The 13,012-nt window shown below is 37.2% G+C and overlaps 1 protein-coding gene across 12 annotated transcripts in view; it reads right to left on the bottom strand.

Annotated features, from left to right (window-relative positions):
* Positions 1-13,012, bottom strand: part of LOC136030154 (actin-binding LIM protein 2-like) — a 123,972-nt gene that overhangs the window by 51,904 nt on the left and 59,056 nt on the right. For all 12 annotated transcript variants that reach the window (XR_010618199.1, XR_010618200.1, XR_010618201.1 and 9 more), the window contains exon 5: positions 3,433-3,559. Coding sequence is in view for 9 of the 12 variants with exons in the window: in XM_065708868.1 (XP_065564940.1) it covers positions 3,433-3,559 (127 nt within the window). In the remaining 3 variants the exon portion in view is untranslated. The remainder of the gene's footprint in view (positions 1-3,432; positions 3,560-13,012) is intronic.

Here is a 13,012-nt window from a genome sequence, read left to right as displayed (position 1 = left end):
ATTTTTAGAGTACTGTCCAAGCAGAATTTTCTTAATTTTTTACCCTTCTGTTGGCCTTTTTCAACTAATGCACCAATATTTGAGAAATCCACAGATGTACCATATTCACTTAGAATTATTGCGTTAGTATTTCTAAGTGAGAAAACGGTACGGATTATCTATTCAAAAATAATCAACATTTTGACTTTTTGGCGTTTCAAAGATGAAAAAGATATAAAAAATCAGATATGCATTCTTAACTCAGTACGCCGACATTAAAATCGACAATGTAACAAGTGATCAAAAAAAAAAGCTGGGAAAAACCATGAAAAAACTATTTGTTCCACTCCAATAAGTGAAAACTTAGTCTAATCTATCCATTAAAACGAAAATCTCCTTTTAAAATCGCTCGTTAGTCACGCCAAAGACGAAATGCATAGACGAAAACAACTATTTTCAATTTTTCATACAGCAAAATCAAAGGCCATCACTCAATTTAAATTCCATATGAAGAGAAACAATAAAACTTTTTGAAATATTATGTGCATAATTATGGAGGGTAATCTCACTAGGGGGTAGAAGATAACAAACTCAAAAGCGCAAAATATTTAGGTCTTGGGTCAGATCATCAATAATATTTCAAAACCAAGTGTCTACCAAATATGCTAGACGAAAGGTAAGTCACTCGGATTAAACAGGGAAGACGTCCATAAAACAATAAAATTTGAATACTAATAAAAGTGAACAGTTACAAGATATCTAAATTCCTGAGAGATTTAGCACAGAAAAAGCACAATATCAATAGAAGCTAAAAGAGTGAAAAAGACTTTCTCATTCTAAGAAAGCCTTTCTTATTTTGTACGAAAGGTATTGAAAAGACAACTAATAAAATAATAAGCGAAAGTGTTATGTTGAGAATGAGAGCAATGGCATAATTGGGAAAATGTCAACACACAAAGGCAACTGAATGAGAAAGTAAATAAAACACGAATTAATGACCACGATTCCAAATCAATTCAGGGCTATTCTCACATAATCAAGAGATTCAACACAGAAAATATAGCCTGAAAACAAACTCCATGATTGCAGCATCAGAAAAAAAAAATATAAAACAATATTAAAATTTTTAAAGGATTTCACGATCCACTTTGACTATACATGGTTGTGCATTTTGACTATGAATGATTGTGATGTATACCCTAAAATCCGATTTAACTCAACATAAATTTACTGCAATTTTATTCAATGTGCTTTGAACTGTTCCTGCAAACGAACCAAAAACATGTTTTTGAACGTAAAACTTCAATGCAAAGTTTTAGAATACTAACTCAACTTCTTTTTTATAAATGGTTCCCGTTATTCTATATCTATTTTTTCGGTCAGGTAAAAATATGATATTTTAAAAATTTTTATAACAAATGAATCTCAAACTACCAAAACAAGAGCAAAGAGCTCATATGGCACTTGTGACGAGGCCGGAAGAGCCACGAGCAAAGAGCTCATATGGTATGACCTTTAGCAAAATTCTAAGAATCAATAGATTGACTTAAAAAGAACATCAGAGGCTTAATGCCAGTCGGGATTTACAATAAAAGCTCTGAGTGACGAGGTCCTTCTAAAGATCAAAATTCATTAAGATCCGATCACCCACTCGTACGTTATAAATGCTCATTTTTTCTAATTTTTTCACTCCCTTCAGCCCTCAGATGATCGAAGCGGGGAAACTGATTTTATCAAGTCAGTTTGTGCAGCTTCCTGACACGCCTACCAGTTTTCACCGTCCTAGCACGTCCAGAAGCACCCCGTAACTCTCTCAAAGAGAACAGATCCAGTACGGTTACTTCAATCACGTATCTACGACATTTGCTTATTCCATCCACCAAATTTCATCCCAATTTCTCCACTCTAAGGGTTTCCCAAGATTTCCAGTTTTCCCCTCCAACTTCCCTCAATGTCAACAGATCTGGTTGAGATTTGAATTAAGAGCTCTGAGACATGAGTTCTTTCGAAATATCAAATTTCATTAAGATCCGGTCACCCGTTCCAAGTTAAAAAAACCTCAATTTTTCTAATTTTTCAAAAAATTAACATCCTCCCAGCTCCCCCAAAGGATCCGTTCCAATTATGTCAATCACATATCTATAACTTGTGCTAATTCTTCCCATCAAGTTTCATCTCGATCTCTCCACTCTAAGCATTTTCCAAGATTTCCGGTTTCCAATATTTCTATTACCCCCCTCAAACCGCCTATGTCCCCAGATTGGATTCGAATTGAAAACGAATTGTCTGAGACACAATATCCTTCTATATATCAAGTTTCATTAAGATCCGATCACCCATTCGTAAGACAAAGATACCTCAATTTTCACGTTTTCCAAGAATTCTGGTTTCCCCCTCCAACTCCCCCAAATGTCAAAGGATCTGGTCAGGATTTAAAATGAGAGCTCAAAAGCACAATATCCTACTAAATATCAAATTTCATAAAGATCTAATCACCCGTTCATAAGCTACAAATACCTCATTTTTTCTAATTTTACCGTATAGCTCCCCCCCCCCAACTCCACCAAAGAGACCAGATCTGATCCGGTTATGTTAGTCACGTATCTTGGACTTGTGCTTATTCTTCCCACCAAATTTCATCCTGATCTCTCTGCTGTAAGCGTTTTCCAAGATTCCCCCCCCCAATGACACTGGATCCGGTCGGGATTTGAAATAAGAGAACTGAGTTACGAGGTCCTTCTATATACGAAATTTCATTATGATCCAATCATTCCTTCTTAAGTTAAAAATACCTCATTTTTTAAGCCCCCTAGCCCAAAATTTTTTTCGAGTCTTAAAAACGTAACAAAAGTCTACAAATAAACTGTTGATGTATTTTTTTTTTTTTTAAGTTGTGTTTTTGTAAACCCCACCCCAAACGAAAATCCTAGATACGGCCTTGGGCTTATCTGACATTTTTTACGCATTTTTATGCTCATAAGAGTCATCATGTGGTTCTTCGTCCCTTGAATGCATATCGAGAGTTGTATTTAAACCTAAAAAGAATTAAATTAAGTGATAGAAGTCCAAAAATGGCGACCAAAAAAATATTCAAATTCCTCTACCTGTAGAGTGGTTAACATAATTAATTGAACGTATTTGCTTTATATCCAGACATCACCCTATTTATCACCTATTGATGCACATTTCGTTTTCAAACACAACATATAAATTCCATATTATATAAAAACCTTTCTTGTAGCAATAAGAAACCCATTTTTGAAGAGTCCTTTCCAGCATCAGATTTACACCACTATTTGGTCAAAAAGAATTCCAAGCAATTAATATTAATAATAGCCATAAAAGCCTATATAATAATAGCCACTGAAATTAATAGCAGGATACTAAACAATAAAATAAAATTTATAAACTGGATACAAAGTAGGCCAAAATATGAAGACAATAATTACTTACTTGCCCATATATTCACCATGAAGCAGTGCACCACAAGAATTACATTTGAAGCACCAAATGTGCCATTGTTTGTCCAGAGCTATCAAAGCTTGGCCTTCTTTTAGTTCATCTTTACAACCAGCACACACTACAATAGAAGGCAAAAAAGTAAGCAAGGGCCGTTCGTTTCAGGTTTCATATATTTATCCATAGTAGTATTTATTATTTTTATGCTTGATATCATTATCCATTTTAATTTCTATTCATTTTAACACCCAAGAATATTTGGGTAAAGTTTATATTAAAGGACTATTCAGGTAGCTAAGAAATAAACTTGCCTCTAAAGTCAGAATTGCATCCTGAATCCAAATGTAACATGCATTTGTGTCGGGAATAAACTTTACCCCCGCCCCTGTATATACTGATTCAGGGTATATATTTGCACATTAGGGGGGGAGGGGGGTTAAGTTCAAACTTACCTCAATAGACAGAATTGCATCTTGAATCAAAATTTAACATTAATTTGTGTCAGAAATGAACTTTACTCCCCCCCCCCCTAATGTGCAAATATATACCCTGAATTGGAATGTGCCCTGGATTAGAATACATAGGGGTGGATATATAGTTCATTTCCGATGAAAATGAATGTTAAATTTGGATTCAGGATGCAATTCTGAAAAATAGAGGCAGGCTTAGTTTGTTTCCTAGCTACCTAAATAGTCCGTTAATAAAACATTACCCAAATATTTCTGCTCGTTTTAGGCTTTGAGACGGTCCTTGACTTTTCTTTTTTAAGGGGGGGGGGAGTTAACTTTTTTTGGTTAATTGATTTTCAATGCGATGGAGACATTACAAGCCGATATTTGTGTTGCAGAGCAACACAACCGCTTTCTCAGTTGTCCTTTTTTCTTAGTGATTTGGTAATGTCTGCATTTCGGTTACCGTGGTGAAAGGTGAAAATCGACAATTTTTTCCCTGGCACAGGGGTCTTAAAACTGAGAGGAAATGTTAAACTTTCTGCTAAGTCTTAGACAAAATGTTAACGAAATGAACAAAATTCTCGAGGTTTTCAGAACTCATGGCACAAGAACAGGTTCAAAAATTAATTTTAAGAAGACTAAAGTAACTTATACTAGGAATAAATGAAGTTGAAGATGCGATGTTAGGTAAAGAGAAAGTCAATCAAGTGGATAGTTTCACTTAGCTGGGTCGTATCGTTGGTGAAGGTGAACGTAGTGATGATGTATAAAGTAGAACAACCTAGGCAAAGGGTGTTATTTTGCAATTAAAAAAAGTATGGAAGGTAGGGAGATAAGTCTACAAACTAAGATTTGAATACCAGAGGCCGTGGTCATGACAATAGTAAGCATTGCTCTCAGACGTTTGCACTTCGAAGAGGTGAGGAAGATTTGTTAAATTCTTTCCAAAAGAAGTGTCTAAAAATAGTTTATGGTACTGGTTTGACTGATTGCCTATCTATCACTAAGTTATATGAAAAATGAAGATAAATCCCGCCTTCTAGAGCTACAATAAAGGAAAGACTATGACGAATTAGAAACGTTTTGTAGATGACATATTGCCAAGAGTGCACTTTTCGGCCATCCATCTGGGGCTAAACGAAAAGCAAGACGTCCCCGAATGAGGTAGGAGGGGACTTTAAGAAAGGATTCAAAAGAAGGATTTAAAGGATATACTTGGGTTAGGGTATAACGTAAAGGTATGAATAGATTGGCCTGGAGGAAGAGCGTGTGCAGCTGTGCTAGCATCAGGGGGTTTGATGCTGGAGTGAGTTGTTAGTAGTAGCAGTAGTAGAAGTAGTATTAAAAATATAAATATTAGCTGGCATCAGGCCACACGGAGCTTGTCTCCAATGAATAGTGCGACAGCATACACTAATGGTGCAGGACCGATAATGGTGCAATTTCTGTTTCTCTGACAAAAAATTATGAAGCAAACAATGATTGGAAATGCTTTCAATGCCTAAGGCAATAAGTAAATAACGACGAAGACCAAGCTGTCTTTCCATAAAACAAACAACACAAAACGCATAATACAAACGCGAAATTATTTTATGACAGCGACATTTTACTAGATGAATATTTCCGATCTATATCTAAGAGCAGTCATATACTACTACTACCACTAACAACTCACCGCAGCACCAAGCCGCCTGAGGCCAACACAGTTTCACACACTCCTCCTCCGTCCCAATCTATTCAAACCCTCCCTCTTTACACCTTTAGGATCATCAGCATAATATAAGTCCAGGAGAGTTTTCCTCCCTATTTGATTCTGTGGTCTGTCATTGCCTTTCCTGTGCTCCGTAAGACAAAATCCATCAAAATGATCCATATAAAGGGTTACAGAAAACAACCCTGCTAACTCCTGATTTAATACAAAACCAGCTGCTAACCTCATTTCCTATCCTTGTTATTTTCGAACATAGCACTAATCACTTTAATATATTTGTCTGGTATACCATGTAAGGATAATACCTTTGCTAAAGCTCTTCTATTACCAGAATCGAATGCTTGGTCATAATCTTTAAAACTGAGGACCAAAGGTGTTTGACAACTAGGGCACTTCTCAATTATTAACCTACGAATGAATATTCGGTCGAAGTATCCTCTACATTTTCTAAAACCGTACTGTTCTCTTATAACTTTGTCTACAGCATCTCTGGGTCTAAAAAGTATCATATTACTAAGTAATTTGCTACCTACAGAGACAAGACTAATGCCTCGATAATTACGACACTCACTCTTATCACCTTTCTCCTACAGTGGTCTAATTAAGGTTTTCCTATAATCGTTCGGTACTTCCCATTTTTCAAAAATCATATTCATAAACTTCCGTAATTTATTTCTAACCTCAGAGCCACCATTGTTTAGAAACTCACTTAACACACTATTAGCACCTGGAGCCTTATTATTTTGTAATCCTTTTAGTACTGTCGTTAATTCTTCCTAAAAAAAACAGATCTTCCTTCACATTCAAGGTATCAAAAAAATTCATTTTCCTCTATATCTTTTTCCTGCAACTGCATCTCGGTTTAGCACATTCTCAAAATATTCCGCCCATCTCTCTTCAACTCTTTCCTTAACACTAATTGCGGCCCCGTTCCTATGTTTAACTGGTACAAGTCCGGATGGATTACTCCCAGGATTGGATCCCTCCCACAGTTATCAGTAAAACAAATAGATAAATATAAATTAGACCAACAAAAAAACACGTGACAATTAAAACTAAAATAGTCCTAACACATTGCTTCAAGAAAGTTCAGCCAGGACCAATTTCAAATTTATGTATTTGCTTTGTTGATGACGGTTCTTATAGAGTCGGAATATTCGTTTAGTAAAATTCACCGTTAAAATAATTCCTCATACCTTTTGTTATTTGTATAAGGGAGTATGTTAATTATTTTGCTCAAAAATTTTTACTTTTAAATACGTACTATACAATCTTCATAGCAGGCATGGCGATACAATATTCAGATCTAAAGAGGATCCGTCACCCGATCCATATTGACACACTACTAATTTCAGTCATATTTTTACGATTCTAAAGATAGTCGACTTAAAATAGAATTTCAAGTTTTACATTATTGGCTAGAGCCAGCCCAATTTGCTTCCCGGCAGAATTTAAAATATTTTCCTCCGATATACTCCCTTAGATGATGAACGCACAGACCTCTCTCAATATTTCAATAAAAATTTTAATTATGTGTTTTAAAATGAAGATATAGGGTTCAACACATAAAAAAGAACTCTTCGTATGCAGAGAGAGGTTTTTGATGACAGCTCCCACGAAAACGTTAGTTTTTTTGGAGTTTTTACGCAATTCTTGAGTACACCTTTCCCTAGTCTGAATCTACTGAGTAGTCTGAGCTTTCTCAAGTAATTACCAGTACGATGACTATTCATCACAAAGCTTAGAAATTTGAAGCACTTTCCTGGTCATTTTTTTCTTCGGGAAGTTACAAGAAAATTTTTATAAATTCAAAATATTGTAAACATATATATATATATATATATATATATATATATATATATATATATATATATATATATATATATATATATATATATATATATATATATATATATATATATATATATATATATATATATATATAAGCAAGAATAAAGTTTACAACAGACAGGAAGTGCAAACATATGTTTTTCTCCTGTGCTTCCTCGAACTATTGATCATGAGAACCATATGTTACATTCGTTTGGAGCAAATCTGAATGAGTGCCAATGCAAAAAGACATATTTTTCCGAACCTTGCTTCATGCGGTGATTCAACAGAAAAACTAACAATAATTGAAAAGAGGCACAATCACGTTTTAAACGAATGGTATTCAAACATATCCTAGCAGCGACTTTGAGGAAGACAGAAAGAGAAGCAAAAGACGATCAGGTTGTTGACATGTCTTCAAGAATATCAGCAAATATTAAAGAAAATATATATCTAAAAAAGGAAATGAATCATTTCCATAATAAGTAGTACATTCATTGATTGGTATCTCAAATCCGCCTGAGCAATTGTTGTTGCGCAATGTTGTAAAATGAACAATAAGTCAAGGAGTAAGTTGAATTTTTTTTTTTACTGTAATCTAACTTTTAGAGCGAAGCGTTTACAACCATAACACGAACCAATGCTACTCAGATACAGATTTATTCAGTAAAAAAAAAAAAAAACAGCTTAAATAGTTTTAACCTTCAAACAAATACCCAAACCAATTGTTAAAAGATAAATTACTACTTATTACATAGGTCAGTAAAAGATCAAATAGTTTGTGGTAACGAACTGTAGTAAGGAGCGACCCGGCTCAATATTAACCAAAACTCTAAAAAATTGAATTTTGATATCAATAGCTACATCAAAAGAATCGCATTTTAATGCTGATTTTAAATATATAAGTTTCATCAAGTTTAGTCTTACCCATCAAAAGTTACGAGCCTGAGAAAAGTTGCCTTATTTATGAAAATAGGGGGAAACACCCCCTAAAAGTCGTAGGATCTTAACAAAAATGACACCATCAAATTCAGCGTATCAGAGAACCCTTCTGTAGAAGTTTCAAGCTCCTATCTACAAAAATGTGGAATTTTGTATTTTTTGCCAGAAGACAAATCACGGGTGCGTGTTTATTTGTTTGTTTTTGTTTCTTTTTCCCAGGGGACATCGTATTGACCAAGTGGTCCTAGAATGTCGAAAGAGGGCTCATTCTAACGGAAATGACAAGTTCTAGTGCCCTTTTTAAGTGACCAAAAAAATTGGAGGGCATCTAGGCCCCCTCACACGCTCATTTTTTTCCCGAAGTCAACGGATCAAAATTTTGACATTTTATATGAAATGGGTTGTCCCCTCCGCAATCCCTCGCTCTTTACGCTAAAGTTTGACTCTTTGCCACAATTCTACTTTTTAAAACAACTAAAACCTTTAGCGTAAAGAGCGAGGGATTGCGGAGGGGACAACCCATTTCATATATGGAGTAATTTCTGTTCGTTTTAAGTTTTAATGTCGTTCCTTACTTTCAGCTAAAAAAATTAGTTTTTTCTTATTTAATAACAAATATAGAACATTCAGACTCTAGAATGTCAGTGACTCTAGTTTGATATTTTATCTCGTTGCTCTGTGAGGCTTCCAGTGAGAGAACATTCTCGTGTTTATGGCACTTGGTATTAACCAAGTGACATATAGCAATCGCAAATTCTGTCGGTCCCGGTTTTGCTATAGGCACTTCCAGGTAAGCTAGGACCATGAAATTTGGCAGACGTATCAGGGACCGGACCAGATTAAATTAGACATAGTCGTTTTCTCGATTTGACCATCTGGAGAGGAGTGGAGGCCCGTTAATTCGGAAAAAATAGAAGAATTGAAGTATTTTTAAGTTACGAACGGTTGATCAGATCTTAATGAAATTTGATGTTTGGAAGGACATAATGTCTCAGAGCTGTTATTTTAAATCCCGACCGGATCTGGTGACATTGGGGGGGGGGGGGGGTTAGGAGGGGGAAACCTAAAATCTTGGAAAACACTTAGAGTGGAGGGATCGGGATGAAACTTGGTGGGGAAAATAAGCACGTACAAAAATGCGGTATTTTTAACTTAAGAATAGGGGATCGGATCTCAATGAAATCTGATATTTAGAATGATATCGTGTCTCAGAGCTCTTATTTTAAATCCCGACCGGATCTGGTGACATTGGGGAGGAGTTGGGAGGGGGAAACCTAAAACTTGGAAAACACTTAGAGTGGAGGGATCGGGATAAAACTTGGTGGGGAAAATAAGCACAAGTCCGAGATACATGATTGACATAACCGGAACGGATCCGCTCTCTTTGGGTAGTTGGGGGGGGGGGGGTTAATTCTGAAAAATTAGGAAAAATGCGATATTTTTAACTTACGAACGGGTGATCGGATCTCAATGAAATTTGTTATTTAGAGGGATATCTTGTCTCAAAGATCTTATTTTAAATCCCGACCGGATCTGGTGACATTGGGGGGAGTTTGGGGTGGGAGAACCTAAAATCATGGAAAACGCTTAGATTGGAGGGATCGGGATGAAACTTGGTGGGAAAAATAAGCATAGGTCTTAGATACGTGATTTACATAATTGGAACGGATCCGCTCCCATTTTTTAACTAGTTCCAGCTCGCGTCAGAAGCACGCACTGCTCTCAACATAAGGTCTCCGAACCGGACATGCATATTCGAGCAGAGAAAAACCTATGCCTGGTATGCGGCTTCAAAACTAGCACTGTCATAACCAAAATCATTTACTTTCATACTTTACCCCTAAATGGATCTGATCAAAATTACGAGATAGCCATTTTGTTCAAGATAGTCCAAAGGTCAGAAACATATGCCCCTACATCTAACCCTGTCTCAGCCCCAATCCCCAGAGAAAGGGCTGAAAGTTATACAAGTTGCCCATGGTAATATATGAGGTTTTCTATGGAGGGGATGGTCGTACAAACTTTGGAGGAGGCTCATTCGATAAGATATCGAAAGTTTAAGAGCTCTTTTTTAGAGTCAGAAGTGATCAGAGGGAAACCAGCCCCTCCCTCGCTCCCTCTTCCCTAACAAGAGCTAAGAGCTCATATGGCACTTGTGACAAGGCCAGAAGAGCTAAGAGATAAGAGCTCATATGGTATGAGTTCTAACAAAATTCTAAGAATCAATAGATTACTTTAAAAGAAAAATCAGAGGCTTAATGTCGGTCGGGATTTAAAATAAGAGCTCTGAGTCAAGATGTCCTTCTAAATATCAAAATTCAATAAGATCCGATCAACCACTCGTAAGTTATAAATATCTAATTTTTTTCAATGTTTTCTCTCCCTTTATCTCCCCAGATGGTCGAATCTGGGAAAACAACTTTATCAAGTCAATTTGTGTAGCTCCCTGACACGCCTACCAATTTTCATCGTCCTAGCACGTCCAGAAGCACCAAACTCGCCAAAGCCCTGAACCCCTCCCCCCAGCTCCCCCAAAGAGAGCGAATCCAGTAGGGTTACGTTAATCACGAATCTATGACATTTGCTTATTCTATCCCGGTGTACCCAATTCTTCAGTTTGGGACGGGGGTCAGTGGCGTGATTCTGTAAGCTTAGCCAGAGTCGACCCAGCTCTAAATGGGTACCTGGAGAAATCTGGGGAAGGTAAACAGGAAGGGTGTGCGAAAGCACAGGATGGCTGGCCCCCAGCCCCCCCCCCCCCATTGCACTTCCTGGCTGAAGGGCCAAGAAACGGAGATCAGCACCGCCGGTACGGACTGTAAAGTCTAATGCCGTATCCTTTACCTTACCTTACATTTTTCATCCCGATTCCTCCACTCTCAGCGTTTTCCAAGATTTCCGATGTCCCCTCCAACTCCTCCCAATGTCAACAGATCTGGTTTGAAATAAGAGCTCTGAGACATGAATTCGTTCCAAATATCGAATTTCATTAAGATCTGGTCACCCGTTCTTAAGTTAAAAATATCTCAATTTTTCTAATTTTTCCAAATTAACACCCACCAGCTCCTCCATAGAGAACGGATCCATTCCAATTATGTCAATCACGTATCTAGAACTTGTGCTTATTCTTCCCATCAAGTTTCATCCCGATCTCTCCACTCTAAGCGTTTTCCAAGATTTCTGTTTCCCTCCTCCTAACCCCTATGCCCCGGATTCAATTCGAGTCGAAAATCGAGCATCCGAGACATAAGATCCTTTTATATATCAAGTTTCATTAAGATTCGATTACCTACTCGTAAGATAAAAATACCCCAATTTTCACGTTTTCCAAGAATTCCGCTTTCCCCCTCCAACTCCCCCAAATATCACAGGATCTGCTCGGAATTTAATATAAGAGCTTTAAAGCACAATATCCTTCTAGATATCAAATTTCATAAAGATTTGATCACCCGTTCGTAAGTTACAAATACCTCATTTTTCCGAATTACCCCCCCCCCCCAATTCTACCAAATAGACCGGATCCGGTCCGGTTATGTCAGCCATGTATCTTAGACTTATTTTTATCCTTCCCATCCAGTTTCATCCTGATCCCTCCACTTTAAGTATTTTCTAGGATTTCCGCCCCCCCCAATGACGCTGAATCCGGTTGAGATTTAAAATAAGAGATCTGAGTTACGAGGTCCTTCTAAATATGAAGTTCCATGAAGATCCGATCACTCTTTCGTAAGTTAAAAATACGTCATTTTTTCTAATTTTTCAGATTTAACCCCCCCCCCTCAATTCCCCCAAATAGAACGGATCCGTTCCAACTATTTCAATCACGTATCTAAGCCTTCTGCTTTTTTTCCCACCAAGTTTCATCCCGACCCCTCCACTCTAAGCGTTTTCCATGATTTTAGGTCCCCCCCAAACTCCCCTCAATGTCACCAGATCCGGTCGGGATTTAAAATAAGAGCTTTGAGACATGATATCCTTCTAAATATCAAATTTCATTGAGATTCGATCATCCGTTCGTAAGTTAAAAATACCTCATTTTTTCTATTTTTTTAAGAATTAGCCCTCCCCCCCAACTACCCCAAAGAGAGTGGATCCGTTCCGGTTATGTCAATCATGTATTTAGAATTTGTGCTTGTTTTTCCCACCAATTTTCATCCCGATCCTTCCACTCTAAGTATTTTCCAAGATTTTAGGTTTCCCCCTGCCCCCCCCCAATGCCACCAGATCGGGTCGGGATTTAAAATAAGAGCTCTGAGACACGATATCCTCACAAACATCAAATTTCATTAGGATCCGACCAACCGTTCGTAAGTTAAAAATACATCATTTTTTTCTATTTTTCCGAATTAACCGGCCCCCCACTCCCCCCAGATGGTCAAATCGAGAAAACGACTATTTCTAATTTAATCTGGTCCGGTCCCTGATACGCCTGCCAAATTTTGCCGTCCTAGCTTACCTGGAAGTGCCTAAAGTAGCAAAACCGGGACCAACAGACCGACAGAATTTGCGATTGCTATGTCACTTGGTTAATACCAAGTGCCATAAAAATACACGAGGTCAAAATTTTGAGAGATCGATTTTGTTATGCCCCCTGGGTCGACACCCCCTGGCTCCTGGGCAAGGAAACAATACAAGTTGTCTA

This window comes from Artemia franciscana, chromosome 8 (genome assembly GCF_032884065.1).
Source record: "Artemia franciscana chromosome 8, ASM3288406v1, whole genome shotgun sequence".
Classification (NCBI taxonomy): domain Eukaryota; kingdom Metazoa; phylum Arthropoda; class Branchiopoda; order Anostraca; family Artemiidae; genus Artemia; species Artemia franciscana.
Note: the sequence above shows the minus strand (reverse complement) of the source record. Positions and strands in the feature narration are given on the sequence as shown.